At 37.0% G+C, this 17,073-nt stretch overlaps 2 protein-coding genes and 1 long non-coding RNA gene across 3 annotated transcripts; all 3 read right to left on the bottom strand.

Annotated features, from left to right (window-relative positions):
- Window positions 1-375: 375 nt before the first annotated feature.
- On the bottom strand, window positions 376-1,016 carry LOC149178906 (uncharacterized). The gene is made up of 3 exons (XR_016258882.1): window positions 816-1,016; window positions 644-715; window positions 376-548 (listed from the first exon to the last, which is right to left on the bottom strand). It is a non-coding gene; the product is annotated as an uncharacterized LOC149178906 (long non-coding RNA).
- A 2,726-nt stretch (window positions 1,017-3,742) lies between these two features.
- Window positions 3,743-4,844, bottom strand: LOC149178905 (uncharacterized). The gene has a single exon (XM_089423739.1). It carries the CDS (start codon window positions 4,669-4,671, stop codon window positions 3,892-3,894), a length of 780 nt encoding a protein of 259 aa, XP_089279865.1. The 5' UTR covers window positions 4,672-4,844; the 3' UTR covers window positions 3,743-3,891.
- A 2,392-nt stretch (window positions 4,845-7,236) lies between these two features.
- On the bottom strand, window positions 7,237-9,210 carry LOC149178904 (uncharacterized). Its single transcript, XM_089420475.1, has one exon. It carries the CDS (start codon window positions 9,208-9,210, stop codon window positions 7,726-7,728), a length of 1,485 nt encoding a protein of 494 aa, XP_089276601.1. The 3' UTR covers window positions 7,237-7,725.
- Between the last annotated feature and the right edge of the window lie 7,863 nt (window positions 9,211-17,073).

Here is a 17,073-nt window from a genome sequence, read left to right as displayed (position 1 = left end):
TAATGTCCTAGCAAGCAAGCAAACAAAGCCAGATGCTATTACCAAAGTCCAATCTCCCCATTCTCTCAAACTTTCCTATGATATTAGGTAAATAGGGATTGGGAGTAACACTCGAGGATGACATTTGAATTACTTTACCTACTTGAGACTGATAAATAAGGCTCCTGGAAGCCTAATGATATTTTTTATAATAATTAAATATTGAATAACATACATTTGAATTACTTTACCTACTTGAGACTGGTAAATAAGCCTAATGATATTTTTTTATAATAATTAAATAGCGAATAATATTATTTTATGATTACGGAGTTCCATAATTCAAGAGGGAAACCTCCACGCAGTTAGAAACAGTTAGAGACAGTTGTACCAGGAGACCTCTCGATAAGCAAACTATTCAGTTCGGTATAACATAAGAATGTAAACCCTCTTCCTATAATTCTTTAACCCGCCGTAAGGCTGCAAGTAAGTCAGTAAAGAGCACCTGTGAAGCCAAGGATATCAGTGTTGAGAAGCTGCCAGACTCCCGAACCCCAGTGGAAGCATACCTGAGAAGTGCACGGCGTGAGGTGAAAACCCTAAAATAATCATGTGTATCAATGATAATGAACCGTAAAGCAAAAAATGGGTGCATTAATCTTACCTACGGCAAGGGTTCCGATTATCTGGAACTGGGTATTGAAGAGTACGCCTTCTGCTATCTGGAGAGCGCAACCTGCGAGAAGAATTTCAATTCATGAATTAAACCTAATAAGATACCAGGAAACCCGGTCATGGAGCGAATTAATAGAAGAGGTGTCGAGATGATGAATTACCTGGAAAGGGGCAGAGCGTCATCCGCTCGAACCTGGAAAAACCCCCGACAGTAAAACTGTCTGATAACTGGACACTCTGTAACAGCACGCGCAACTCAGACAGGAAGTAAACTCTGGGACAATGAAAATACTGGCAAAGCGACCTGAATAGTAAAACCTCCTCCCAAGCGAAAGGGTCAGATTATGATAAAAACAGAGACGATGACCTCACCTGGAAGAAATGATGTTGTGTTGATTTCCAGCTCCGAGACCCGTTCGTGAGGGTCAGATTATGATAAAAACAGAGACGATGAGTTGTAAGGACGGTTAAACTGTCAATTTGGCAGGAGCATTGAGAACCCACCCACATGCTATGTACAATAATAAGTTGTGAAGAGTTTTTATAGTCGCTGGGCCACTGATATCTGCAAGCCCATCACTTTCTCAAAGTTATCAATCAAATGTACATAATCCGAAGAGTTTTTGGAGGTGCTGGACCACTGTAATATATGCAAAACCATCAATTGCTCAAACTATACCATGCACGTTATCCTTCCCAGGTACACAGCACTCAGCAATAAAAATGGATTCGCCTATTCTTCCACCTTCGAGGCAGGAAGGTAAAAGCCCTATCTTTGCCTATCATGGACATTCAGGCGAGTCACCAGTGGCAAAGCCCTACCGGCACCCCAAGTTCTCATGTTTTGCTTCTCTCCTTTTGTAGCACTTGTACATTGTGGTTTGTTGCTTAGTGGTCCATGGACTTCTCTCCTTTTGTAATGCTTGTATGTTATGGTTTGTTGGTTCCATGGAACTCAACTACCTATTATTACTCCAGATGAATTTTATGCTGTACTGTTTTATTTCCAGCTTCAGTTTGTACATGATAATCAAAATAGAATATCCAGGTAAATATATTTACATACAACTTATGAAACATATATTTTGCTAATTTTTGTTTCGAGATTAACTTCCATAACATCTAGTTGAAAGTTGCCATTTTTGCAAGTTTCTATAAACAAGGACATTGGTATTGGGTATTAAAATCAATAGGTTTAATCTAGAAAAATCAAAACAAGTCAAGCTCAAAGACGCAAACAGGGGTGTTCAATTGAGCACACAATCAAGAGTCAAGACACCATCACCTATTTCATTTATCAAATACACAATATCCATTTATCTGTTTCGCAATCAAAGAGATAAAAAGATTGCCGTGTTGGTGCCTAAATAACGGTACATCAGACTTCTCCACGAAACATAGATGCAACATGGATCCTCCGTATACCCTCAACAGGTTTTAATTATAACAAGGAACATGCATGACATTTTTAATTGGAAAAAGTATACAGCCCGCCAGAAATCCTAAATCAAAAAGTCCACCGAAAAGCTAGATAACTACAACAAATCAGACTGAAGGAAATCTCCACTTTTTTGTAGCAACAATGAGAAGACAATGATAGATGAGTCTCTTAGCAAGATTGATTGCAGATGTGTCATCCAAACTCTTGGAGTAATAGTGGAATTAATTACTATATTCAGAACTCAAAAATCTAAAGATGCAAAGGCATCCCTTCCACACTGGCACACCCTTTGTCAACACATACAGAATTTAAAGCATATATGAATTAAAGTCAAGGATGCCTCATAGGCAATGAAAACACACAGCTGCACACACAATGAATATGCGATTATTACACTTAATCACTAACTAATGGCAATCCTTCTTGGAGTTTCTGAGGCGGTAACTTACGGGCAAAGATTTGATTTTTTAAAATGTAAAGAAACTTTAATGTTAAAAAGATAAGTCTGGTCAGCCTATAACTGATAAGACAAGAAAAATGCAATAAATTCATTCAATTTAAGGAGTCAAAAGTTAAAAACCTCTTGAAGTATGAGTAATGAGTAGAGAAATCCCAACCTGCAAATTGAACCTTGGCATAACACAAGTGGCAGGAGTAAGCCTACAACATGAGAGCTGGAAGATATGATAATGTTTGAACAGAGGTGTATACTCAAAACGTCCTAACTATTAGTGGGCAAAACAAGATGACTACTAGCTACCAAAGTTATTGTTTCCAGTTGACATTGAGCGATAAATTGCATTTAAATTTTTTACATCTCGCCTATAATCACCATGCTGGAGATAAACAATTGACATGGGGTTGTAGCATTGTGTGCTCATATAATTCAAAAAAAGAAAACCAATACTCGAGCACTAACAAAGAAACGTATAGCATTTCCACTGGCAGTACAGCTTCTAAAATATGTTATGAAATAAAGCTACAATTTGGTATATAACCAACTCACAACCTAACTGTCTAATGGTGCGTACGAATTTGGCAATGTGCACACCTAACTGTTATTGTAGACCATGAAAATAACTTCATCTAACATTCAGCCTAAATGGGACTCACTCAGACATAACAGAATCTAAATAAGCCCATAACTTGCTGCAGCCTTTTACACCAACAACAACGAACTCTGTTGAGTATAGAAAATTAGGAATAACACCTCATTGGTCCCATTTATTAGGAATTTAGGACTTCCAAGGGATACAGTTTCCTGAAGATCATTTTACAGGATCCTCCTCAATGTTAAGTCCGAGTAATAAATATAATAAAATAGTTATCCACAATAGGCATTGCTATAAACAGATCATCCATATTGTAATAAGCAACAGAATCTAACAGCAGGTATTTAGCAGTGAAAAAGTTAAAAGATATTCCTTTAAACAAAAATAATATACTACAATAAGTTTCAAGAAATTTTGAGAAAACTTGCGTGTGTGCTCAGCCAATATCTTATGATGAGGCATCTTCTAATATCAGAAATCGCTAACAAGCACTTCGAAACTCTTGTGCAATCACGCTCCAATTATGGACCATAGTAGTAGACATTTTCAAAAATTGTCATTACCTGTGGTTGCTCCAAGGTCTTCCATATGCATGTGACTCTTTTTGCAAGAGATTAAGTCTTTCTAAGTAAGCTTCTATGTCCAAACGTCTTGCTGGTGCCACATTTACTTCAATGCTTCAGTGTTGGCTTTACTAAGTGTTCACCAAAAAGCATCCCATCGCTGGATACATGAAGATTATACTTATTGTTGATGAAGACGGCCCTCCAACATAGTCTTTACCTCTGAGTGGGAATCCTTGAAGATCTTCTGAACAACACTCTTCAGTTCCTTGAGAGAAGCATCCCTTTCCTCACAGAACTGATTATACATTTTTCGAGTTATTGTCATATCCCCTCCTTTGAGCTTGGACAAGGCATGAGACAAGGTCTTCTTACTTGTAGGCACATCTTCTTCATCCTCTTCTTTTTGCCTTTGGTCCTCTTCGCCGCTGATTTTTAGTGTATCTTCTTCCTCTGCCTCAACGTCCTTCTTCTTCTTCCCCTTGGAACCGACAGATGCATTGACCTCCTCTGCGTCCGCATGCTGCTTCTTCTTTCCCTTACAATTCCCAGATGCACTGACTGCCTGTTCCTGTTCCACATGGTTACCATGCTCATCACCACCGTTATCCTCTTTACCCCACAATTTTGCCCAAACCTCATACAAAGCAGCCTGATGCGAATTATCAAATTCGTATTTATTTTTCTTGAAACTGTAGTAATTGGCCTCAATCTTGGCCGTGATTGAATGAAACTTGTTCCTCCCCCACCTAAATTTATTATATAATTGAGAATTGTTATACTGTGTGCTAAACATAGGCCTAACATAGTCATACACAGGAGCCATGATGGAAGGCAAGCCGTTACCTCGTTTAGAATAAGACAGAACCCCATGGAAGAAAGCGAGTTCATCTGCAGGACTCCAGAGCTGAGAGGACTTCTTAGAAGAATGCTGTGGCGAAGATGGCGGGCTCAACGTCATCCGCTCGAACCTGGAAAAACCCCCGACAGTAAAACTGTCTGATAACTGGACACTCTGTAACAGCACGCGCAACTCAGACAGGAAGTAAACTCTGGGACAATGAAAATACTGGCAAAGCGACCTGAATAGTAAAACCTCCTCCCAAGCGAAAGGGTCAAATTATGATAAAAACAGAGACGATGACCTCACCTGGAAGAAATGATGTTGTGTTGATTCCCAGCTCCGAGACCCGTTCGTGAGGGTCAGATTATGATAAAAACAGAGACGATGAGTTGTAAGGACGGTTAAACTGTCAATTTGGCAGGAGCATTGAGAACCCACCCACATGCTATGTACAACAATAAGCTGTGAAGAGTTTTTATAGGCGCTGGGCCACTGATATCTGCAAGCCCATCACTTTCTCAAAGTTATCAATCAAATGTACATAATCCGAAGAGTTTTTGGAGGTGTTGGACCACTGTAATATATGCAAAACCATCAATTGCTCAAACTATACCATGCACGTTATCCTTCCCAGGTACACAGCACTTAGCAATAAAAATGGATTCGCCTATTCTTCCACCTTCGAGGCAGGAAGGTAAAAGCCCTATCTTTGCCTATCATGGACATTCAGGCGAGTCACCAGTGGCAAAGCCCTACCGGCACCCCAAGTTCTCATGTTTTGCTTCTCTCCTTTTGTAGCACTTGTACATTGTGGTTTGTTGCTTAGTGGTCCATGGACTTCTCTCCTTTTGTAATGCTTGTATGTTATGGTTTGTTGGTTCCATGGAACTCAGCTGCCTATTATTACTCCAGATGAATTTTATGATGTACTGTTTTATTTCCAGCTTCAGTTTGTACATGATAATCAAAATAGAATATCCAGGTAAATATATTTACATACAATTTATGAAACAGATATTTTGCTAATTTTTGTTTCGAGATTAACTTCCATAACATCTAGTTGAAAGTTGCCATTTTTGCAAGTTTCTATAAACAAGGACATTGGTATTGGGTATTAAAATCAATAGGTTTAATCTAGAAAAATCAAAACAAGTCAAGCTCAAAGACGCAAACAGGGGTGTTCAATTGAGCACACAATCAAGAGTCAAGACACCATCACCTATTTCATTTATCAAATACACAATATCCATTTATCTGTTTCGCAATCAAAGAGATAAAAAGATTGCCGTGTTGGTGCCTAAATAACGGTACATCAGACTTCTCCACGAAACATAGATGCAACATGGATCCTCCGTATACCCTCAACAGGTTTTAATTATAACAAGGAACATGCATGACATTTAAAATTGGAAAAAGTATACAGCCCGCCAGAAATCCTAAATCAAAAAGTCCACCAAAAAGCTAGATAACTACAACAAATCAGACTGAAGGAAATCTCCACTTTTTTGTAGCAACAATGAGAAGACAATGATAGATGAGTCTCTTAGCAAGATTGATTGCAGATGTGTCATCCAAACTCTTGGAGTAATAGTGGAATTAATTACTATATTCAGAACTCAAAAATCTAAAGATGCAAAGGCATCCCTTCCACACTGGCACACCCTTTGTCAACACATACAGAATTTAAAGCATATATGAATTAAAGTCAAGGATGCCTCATAGGCAATGAAAACACACAGCTGCACACACAATGAATATGCGACTATTACACTTAATCACTAACTAATGGCAATCCTTCTTGGAGTTTCTGAGGCGGTAACTTACGGGCAAAGATTTGATTTTTTAAAATGTAAAGAAACTTTAAAGTTAAAAAGATAAGTCTGGTCAGCCTATAACTGATAAGACAAGAAAAATGCAATAAATTCATTCAATTTAAGGAGTCAAAAGTTAAAAACCCCTTGAAGTATGAGTAATGAGTAGAGAAATCCCAACCTGCAAATTGAACCTTGGCATAACACAAGTGGCAGGAGTAAGCCTACAACATGAGAGCTGGAAGATATGATAATGTTTGAACAGAGGCGTATACTCAAAACGTCCTAACTATTAGTGGGCAAAACAAGATGACTACTAGCTACCAAAGTTATTGTTTCCAGCTGACATTGAGCGATAAATTGCATTTAAATTTTTTACATCTCGCCTATAATCACCATGCTGGAGATAAACAATTGACATGGGGTTGTAGCATTGTGTGCTCATATAATTCAAAAAAAGAAAACCAATACTCGAGCACTAACAAAGAAACGTATAGCATTTCCACTGGCAGTACAGCTTCTAAAATATGTTATGAAATAAAGCTACAATTTGGTATATAACCAACTCACAACCTAACTGTCTAATGGTGCGTAGGAATTTGGCAATGTGCACACCTAACTGTTATTGTAGACCATGAAAATAACTTCATCTAACATTCAGCCTAAATGGGACTCACTCAGACATAACAGCAGCTAAATAAGCCCATAACTTGCTGCAGCCTTTTACACCAACAACAACGAACTCTGTTGAGTATAGAAAATTAGGAATAACACCTCATTGGTCCCATTTATTAGGAATTTAGGACTTCCAAGGGATACAGTTTCCTGAAGATCATTTTACAGGATCCTCCTCAATGTTAAGTCCGAGTAATAAATATAATAAAATAGTTATCCACAATAGGCATTGCTATAAACAGATCATCCATATTGTAATAAGCAACAGAATCTGACAGCAGGTATTTAGCAGTGAAAAAGTTAAAAGATATTCCTTTAAACAAAAATAATATACTACAATAAGTTTCAAGAAATTTTGAGAAAACTTGCGTGTGTGCTCAGCCAATATCTTATGATGAGGCATCTTCTAATATCTGAAATCGCTAACAAGCACTTCGAAACTCTTGTGCAATCACGCTCCAATTATGGACCATAGCAGTAGACATTTTCAAAAATTGTCATTACCTGTGGTTGCTCCAAGGTCTTCCATATGCATGTGACTCTTTTTGCAAGAGATTAAGTCTTTCTAAGTAAGCTTCTATGTCCAAACGTCTTGCTGGTGCCACATTTACTTCAATGCTTCAGTGTTGGCTTTACTAAGTGTTCACCAAAAAGCATCCCATCGCTGGATACATGAAGATTATACTTATTGTTGATGAAGACGGCCCTCCAACATAGTCTTTACCTCTGAGTGGGAATCCTCGAAGATCTTCTGAACAACACTCTTCAGTTCCTTGAGAGAAGCATCCCTTTCCTCACAGAACTGATTATACATTTTTCGAGTTATTGTCATATCCCCTCCTTTGAGCTTGGACAAGGCATGAGACAAGGTCTTCTTACTTGTAGGCACATCTTCTTCATCCTCTTCTTTTTGCCTTTGGTCCTCTTCACCGCTGATTTTTAGTGTATCTTCTTCCTCTGCCTCAACGTCCTTCTTCTTCTTCCCCTTGGAACCGACAGATGCATTGACCTCCTCTGCGTCCGCATGCTGCTTCTTCTTTCCCTTACAATTCCCAGATGCACTGACTGCCTGTTCCTGTTCCACATGGTTACCATGCTCATCACCACCGTTATCCTCTTTACCCCACAATTTCGCCCAAACCTCATACAAAGCAGCCTGATGCGAATTATCAAATTCGTATTTATTTTTCTTGAAACTATAGTAATTGACCTCAATCTTGGCTGTGATTGAATGAAACTTGTTCCTCCCCCACCTAAATTTATTATATAATTGAGAATTGTTATACTGTGTGCTAAACATAGGCCTAACATAGTCATACACAGGAGCCATGATGGAAGGCAGGCCGTTACCTCGTTTAGAATAAGACAGAACCCCATGGAAGAAAGCGAGTTCATCTGCAGGACTCCAGAGCTGAGAGGACTTCTTAGAAGAATGCTGTGGCGAAGATGGCGGGCTCACACTTTCTACCACATTTTGCTTTTGCACTTTCTTCGTTTCTTTGGAAGTGTTCCCATTTTCTGCTACAGTTTGCTTCTGTTTCTTTTTCTTCTCCTCCTTGGAACCGCTTGCAATTTCTGCGAAACTTTGTTTCTGTACTTCCTTCTTCGCTTTGGAAGCACCTGCAGTTTCTACACCAATTTGCTTCCGCGCTTCCTCCTCCTCTTTAGAAGTGCTCGCATCTCCTGTGACTTTTTGTTTCTGAGCTTTGTTCTGTCCTTTGACGGCGATTTCTTCGCGATGCTTCACTGTCATTTTCTTCTTCGTCGGAGGCTCGGGGACTCCATTCCCTGTCATTTTCTTCTTCGTCGGAGGCTCGGGGACTCCATTCCCCTGCGCTCTGGGACGTTTTCTCCTACCGTCTGCGGTTTCCTCATCCCCGAAAGCACTTCCATTATTGAAAGAGGATGGGGGCAGAGATCGCTGCATCTGCTGCTGTTGTTTAATCTTCTGTATTTTGGGCGATGGAGCTGGCGAATCAGACTCATCGCCTGAGTCATCATCCGAATCAGATGATGGAATAGAATTTAACTCGGATGATGGAATAGAATTTAACTGGTGGCGAAATGGATCAGAATTTAAATGCTGGCGAAATGGATCTCCGCTGTCCTCCGAGGGGGACGATGAGGAGTAGTATTCCGTTTCCTCTGTTGTATAATCAGTGGATAACATGGCTCTGGCGAGAAGGAACCGCAGAACAGTTACTGCACGAACTTAACACGACGCCGCCATTCCCTATGCCACGTGTCAGCATGAGGAACAAAGGGACGACGAAAGTCCCTTTCAAAGGAAGGCCTATCGGCCTAATTATGTGACCTGAAGGCAAGTTGAATCCTTTATTTTTATAGAACTTTTAAAAAAAGATCGGAGTTTGATTGGAATATTGAAACAGAAATCATGTAAGGTGTAATTTATTTCAGTCATTTATAACTACAATTACAAACGTTTACGTTTGTAGAATTCGTTTGTAAAATTTTGAATTGACCTAGATCTGCGAAAATACTATCAAATAACAAAGCCCTGTAAAATCACAAATCCCAAATGATTTAGTTAGCACTCAGAAATTCCTATACCGTAGGCTAAGTTCTAACAACGGTTTAGCACTTTTAAGCGGTTTTTCCGGGTTATGTATGAGTGGAATCCTGGTTTCTTTTGTTCCATTCTTGGTCCAATCGGAGCCAGGATCATTAAATTGCACTATGGAATAGTACACGTTTTCTTTTCTTTTTGGAACCCAAAAGAAATTTTTTTCCTTAATGTTAGTGAAGTTGAGGTGGAACACACAAACATATATGTCAAAACTGAAGATCTATAAATGGATTGGATGAAAAGTTAAACACTTTGGATTTGATGAAAAGTTAAACCCTTTGTTTGTTTTGGGAGCAAGGTAAAACTTATAATGGCTAGCAAACTTCCTTAATTTCATTGCGGTAATAATAAATATTGATGTAAAAATTCAGAATAAATACGTTTGTTGACCTTCTGGTAGGTCGCTTGTAAGCATAAAGCTGGCCCTTTATCAAATCTTTGATTACCCATTTTTCAAATCCCCGATTACGGCCTGCATTAGGGTTACAGAGATGATTTGATGCTGGATGGAGGGGAGGTATGAGCTTTGATAAATGTAAACATTTACATTTTAATCCCATTTACGGGATTTTAATGAGCACATAAACTAAACGTCAGAATTACAAAAATCATTTCTTCACATAAAATTTAATAATATACTATACACCAAATTCTTTAATTTCAAAGACCTCAAGATGCAGTATGACACACAAAAAAATCATATAAACTTTGGAATAAAGTTACCTATGATTAAATGTTCAAAATATATGCCGATCTACTTTTTATAATTTCATATGGTTGATCAAGATTCTGAGTTTACCTAACTACTTTTCTCTTCATTCCTAATTAATGTGCTTTTTTCCATGATAAGCACATTTTTTTCGAAATCATATAAACTTTGGAATAAAGTTACCTATCATTAAATGTTCAAAATATATGCCGATCTACTTTTTATAATTTCATATTGTTGATCAAGATTCTGAGTTTACCTTTTCTCTTCATTCATAATTAATGTGCCTTTTTCCATGATAAGGCACAATTTTTTTCGATAGAGAAAAAATATAACAGTGGAAAGTTGCCGAAAACCAGAAAAATGAAGAAAATGATGATCAGTATTATGAAAAGGGAGAGCAGATATTTGGTGCCTCTTATCCACGTAACGGACCACATCATGTTCGTCTATTCATGCAATTGTTAAAATAAAAGGAATACTTCATACTATTTTTGAAGGATATAAGATTTTATTCATGCCGAAAAGATGTGTACAGAACTTATTCTCTAATAAAATATTGTATTTATTTTATTAATTTTTATTAATTTTTGAATTAATTAGTAATTGTACTATATGTTGCAATGGAAATTTGTAAAGCGGTAGAATATGAAACAATAGCATAAAAGAAAGAAGTAAAATTTTTATGCAATATGTTATGTTTAGAGATTCCAAACAGACCAATATTCTAGAATATATTCAAAATGAAGACAATGCACAACACCTTAACTCTAAAGGATTTATGAAAATGCTCTTCATTAAAATTCATGAACTGCACGATTCCCAACTATTATAACTAAATGGTTTAAATCAAAAATTTCATAGAACAAATAATATCATATCAACTTTAATTCACAATGCAATTGATAATAGTTTTTGTTAGAAGAGATTCAAGATAATGTATGTGCATTTTGAGTCAATTTTTATGTCAATTCTAGCATGTTGTCACAATTATGTTTTTGTGATCAAGAGTATAGAATTTTTAGGTGGTATTCTATGTGCACTAAATAACTATGAGTTCCAACACTATGTATGGGGTTTATTTTTCAATATATTTGTCCCGAGTAAGGAATATTTCAAATGTTTTCTACGGTAGGAATAAGACTATGTTGTCGCACTTTCCATTGGCCGTGTCTCTGTTGGAAACAATCTAGAAAATAAGAAGAACTAGGAATAACTTCTTCCATAAACCAATAGCTAAAAGTATGAGGTTTTTGATGTTATTTCCAACTTCAATAAGATTATAGCATGCAATTTCATCCTATAGAGCTCATACCACCTTAAAAAATAAATGCTTCTAAACAAATAGAAATGAGACTTTTCTCACATCGAAAAATAAAACAAACATCTATAAAAATGAATGGCTTAAAATGCCTCAAATATTTTAAACATCCTTTAAGGTACCGACATGATCAACTTTGTAAGAATAATTCTGTAGTAGTTGATGTTACATGCAAAGGAAATGATAGTTTAATAGTTGGGGTTGTTCAAACTACATGTAATATAGATGTGATGGTATTAATAGTGGGTGGAGACTTGACATTGGAGGAAAAGGCTCTAGACAAAACAAGTTTGTTGTTTCTTGAAAACAACTAGTAACCCAAGTTACTGCTGCATTCAAGAGACTCGTAGTTCTTGTGATCATGTCCGGGGTCCTTTTGATATAAAATTTGCAAAGGATGATAAAACAAATTTAGGTATTCTTTGGGTGGGCTATCCAGGAGAAGCTGGTGTAGCAGTCATTGCAGATGTGATATTTGGAGCATACAATCCAAGTAATGTGTGAGGCCCCTATACTACTAGTGTAACCCCTTATTGTTATTAGTACAACCCCCTTATTATATTTTTGTACCCATGTAGTCCCCATATTGTTATTATTGTGCCCCATAGAAACCCGCTATTGTTATTATTGTGCCCTTACATTATTATTGTTATGTTGGCTCTAATTATATTATGACCCTTAGACTCATATATATAGAAAGGAAGTCTTATCATTTGTATCATCCAAGAATTGTTCATTTGTGTAATGTAACAGAGTTTCTCCCCTCGAAGATGCTGAATTCTAAGGTGTTGATCTATCTTTTCTATATTTTGTGAGCTAGTTTCCTAACATTTGGTATCAGAGCTTTGGATTCTAGGGTTTCGTCGCTCCAGATAGGTCATCATGGAATTTTCACTATAAATTTTTCGTTATGTAGTTCCAAAAGCTAAAACAGAAACCAATTTGAGAAAAAATCGGTTTGAACCTCAGATCAAAATTTTAGATCTTGTCTCGCTATATTTATAGAGATATGATCTAAGGAAGTTAGGGTTTTTGCAAGCTCTAAAATTTCATCTCAAACGGGTCATTGTGGAATTTTCGCTATAATTTGTTTTCTACGAAGGCTCAGACTCTGAAATTAAAATCCATTTGATCCGAAATCGTGGGGAAGCTCAGGCCCAAATTTCAGCTCTTGTTTCGCTATATTTGCGGAGATACAATCCAAGACAGTTAGGGTTTATGCAGGCTCCCGAATTACATCCCAAACAGGTGACCTGGGGAAAATTGTCATAACTATCTCTCTGAGCATCAGATTGAACTTTCATAAAAAGTTACAGAAGGATGACGAACTGTAGTTTCTTGTGTATATTTTTCAAATCCGAAGGTCAAAATAGTGACATGTGGCACTTCATACAAGTTCGCTCTTCTGAAAAGGTATATAATCAGGTCATCTCGGGAGATTGTGCATAACTCTTTCTTGGAGAATCCAATTTCGATCAGACTAGTGGCATTGGAAAAAGGACGCAGAGGGCTACCGCAGGATGCAATTTTAAAACTGGAAGATCTGAAATTACGGAGTTACAGTCATTTCAAGATTGAGCTGCTAAAATCTAGAAAAGGCGATATAAGGAAGTTTGATGGCAAGGATCGGGTAAATTGGATACTATAGATGGAGCAATATTTTGATCTACATGAGGTGCAACAATTACAGAAGGTACGTATTGCATCTTCATATTTAGAACCGGGTCAATTTTATGGTATAAAGGCCTTTGTTCTCATAAACCACTTGTTACGTGGCCAATTTTCACAGAGGAAATGATAGCACATTATGAGGATACAAAGAGAAACACCTTCTTTAGCCAATTGATAAATCTCAAACAAAAGTGTTCAATGGCAGAGCATATTGAGGACTTTCAAAAATTAAATATAAGGGTAAATGATATTTTAGATAAGTAAAGGATTGATGTTTTTATAGATACTTTATAGAATAACATTCAACATGACATTCAACTTTGGGAACCTTATTCATTGGAGAAGGTATTCAGGTGGGCAAGAAAAATTGAAAGCGAAATTATGGAAACAAGGAATCCCACCACTCATGCCTATAATTATGGAAGTGGTTTTCTCCTAGCCTTCCAAAACATACAAGGTTTACACCACAACAATTGGAAGAAAAAAGAGAAAAAGGGCTTTGTTACAATTGTGATAGCAAATGCACTAAAGGTCATAAGTGTGTTGAGAAGAAATTATTTTACATAGATTATGAAGAGGAGAAATAAAAGGATCAAGAAACATCAAAAGAAGAGGATATACACTAGGAACCAACCCCAAAGAAAGAAGAAATAAATCCGACCATATCTTTTAAAGCATTGGCAAGAATTACCACTCCTCAAACTCTCAATATAGAAGGACATATCAAGAAGAAAAAGGTTAAAGAAGTGAAAGATCACATCAAGAAAGAAGAAATGAATCCAACCATATATTGTAATGCATTGGCTAGAATTACCACTCCTCAAACTATCAAGATAGAAGGACATATCAAGAAGAAAAATGTTCAAGAAGTGAAAGATCACATCGAGCATCAAGAAATGAATCCGACCATATCTTGTAAAGCATTGGAATAAATTACCACTCCTCAAACTCTCAAGATAGAAGGACATATCAAGAATAAAAAGGTTCAAGCAGTGAGAGATCACATCGAGCATCAACAACAAGTTCTCCAACTTTTAAAGGATAACGCCACTTTGGTGCAAAATCGAATGAAACAACAAGTAGATCAACATTGCAGTGAAAAAAGTTTTGATGTAGGTGATTGGGTATTTTTACAGCTACATCTCAAGCAAGCTATTTATGAGAAGGAAATGTTGGAAATACTACATGCACTTAAGAAATGGCAACCTTACCCAATGGGAAGACACTTCAAGGTAAAAATGGATCATGATAGTCTTAAATACTTTTTAGAACAAATATTATCTTTAGAAGAACAGAAAAAATGGGTCACAAATATGTTGGGTTATGACTTTGACATCATCTACAGAAAAGGGAAGCAAAATTTTGTTGCAGATGCACTCTCAAGAAAGGATGAGGATGTGGAAGCATTGTTTTGTGATATCTCTATTATCCAACCAAATTGGATAAATGAAGCAAGGGATGAATGGAAGAAGGACGAAGAAGTGTGACAACTCATTCAAAAGTTGCAGAAGATCCTAATTCAAACAATATTGCCAGAAATTGAAGATGAAGGAAAAATCATATTGGAACCTGAAGCAGTCACAGAAACAAGAACCTGACAGCTACAAAATCAATCAATTTAAAAGTATCTCATCAGGTGGAAGAACTTACCCACTAAAGATTCCACATGGGAAGATAAGAACTTTATAAAGAAGCATCAAGAACTACTAAAGCGTTGAGGACAACACTTTTTTAAGGAGAGGGGTATGTTAGGCCCCTATACTACTAGTGTAACCCCTTATTGTTATTAGTACAACCCCATTATTATATTTTCGTACCCATGTAGTCCCCATATTGTTACTATTGTGCCCCATAGAAGCCCACTAGTTATCATTGTTCCCTTACATTATTATTGTTATGTCGGCTCTGATTATATTATGACCCCTTAAACTCCTATATACGAAGGAGGTCTTGTCATTTGTATCATCCAAGAATTTTTCATTTGTGTAATGTAAAGGAGGTTTCCCCCTCGAAGAGGCTGAATTCTAAGGCTCGAAGAGGCTGAATTCTAAGGCGTTGATCTATCTTTTCTATCTTTTGTGCGCTGGTTTCCTAGCATAATGTTTAAAATGAAATCACTAGTTTTGGGTACCATATCAAATAGGTCATCTTAATTTTTGAGCCCAAGAGTTAGCTCAAGTGGTCTAGAGCCAAATATGAAGTTTTTTAATATTGTTGCTAGTCATTGCTACTCATGGGTTTGACCCTTTTCCATTCCCTTGGGGCAAGGCCCTGGAATCGGGGTTAATGGTTATCCTAACTTACCATCCTCAAAATGTGTGGAAGTAATATGTTTCTTGAGATTTCATGCCCCAAAATCAAGGCCAAAGGTTTATTTCGTGGGAAAATACTATGTTTCCTTTCTTGAACTTTCATGCCCTAGAATCAGGGCCAATGGTTTACCCAATTTACCATCGAGGAAATGGGGGAAGTACTCTGTTTCTTGAGATTTCATTCCAAGTAAAAGTGTCATCTTAGTTTTTGAAATCCACACACATCAAAATTTTTGAAACTTTTGGGATGACCCCTGTTAGATTTCACTACAAATAGAGTACTTTTTTCAATGCCCATATCAATACATGGAAATTGAGGCTCATATCTCTTTCTATTGTAGGTGGACAACTGCCTATGACTTGGTACCCAAAATATTTTGCTATCAATGTACCCATGACCAACATGAACATGAGGCTTCATAATTTCATAGGTTACCTTGGTCATACTTACAAATTCTACACCAAAAAGGTAGAACTTTAATTGTTTGAATATGGACGAAGCTATATAAAATTCAACCACTACGTAGTCAAAGTGCCTGAACTGGTATTTCTTCCTCTGGCTGTATGTATGTTCATAGATGAAATCAAATCCTTGTGAGGCTCTCAGTGACCAACCATCCTCATTCCAAACATTTAACACATTGTATTTCTCTTTGGTTCATGTGTTTTTCCTCCATCTTCAGCAATGGAAACTAAAATTATTGTTCCAAGCACAAGAGGAGTAGTTGCAATGACTCCTCAAGCCCCTCTCTATATAAAATCCACCCAAAAAAAAAAATCATTCAGTGCCATAACATTTTCATTTTCTCCAAAAATTCAATAATGGCCTTCTCCCAACTTGATTGAAGAGCATGCTCCTGTGCACGTAGTTTATTTTCCTATTCAATGTAGCCATTTCCTACCACTTCCAAGATTCTCACATCACCTTCATTTCCAATATTTGTATCACTACAAGCTCCACTGTTGGCACCATTGTCAATACCACTATTCTTCACAGAAACTCCAACATAAAGAGCTTCGATCTCACTGGAGAATTTGTAGCTCTTGCCACCTTGTTTGTTCATTCTTCCATCCCTTGTTTTCTTGTAGTAAGTATACACATTCTCAATTTTTTCCTTGCACTTATTTTCACTTATGTGGAACCACATATCTGCAATATTACTACACATAAAATAAAAATAACAAAGTCAGGATGTGATTCTAATGCATGCTACACTATCAGTGACATTCCATGAATATAGAACTCCATATTTGATGAATATATGACTATAAAATAATAAGGTTGGACATTATTCTTGAGCACACGACGATGTAATATCAATGTCAACTGTCATGAATAAAAGTACATACACGCTTCATCTTACTCCTGAATTCCGAGAAGGATCCAAACTTAAAGTTGTAAACTTCAAGGTTAAAAATAACTTGGATGACCA

This window comes from Pinus tabuliformis, chromosome 4_1, assembly GCF_031772625.1.
Source record: "Pinus tabuliformis cultivar Carrire ecotype Pingquan chromosome 4_1, CPIR1, whole genome shotgun sequence".
NCBI lineage: Eukaryota > Viridiplantae > Streptophyta > Pinopsida > Pinales > Pinaceae > Pinus > Pinus tabuliformis.
Note: the sequence above shows the minus strand (reverse complement) of the source record. Positions and strands in the feature narration are given on the sequence as shown.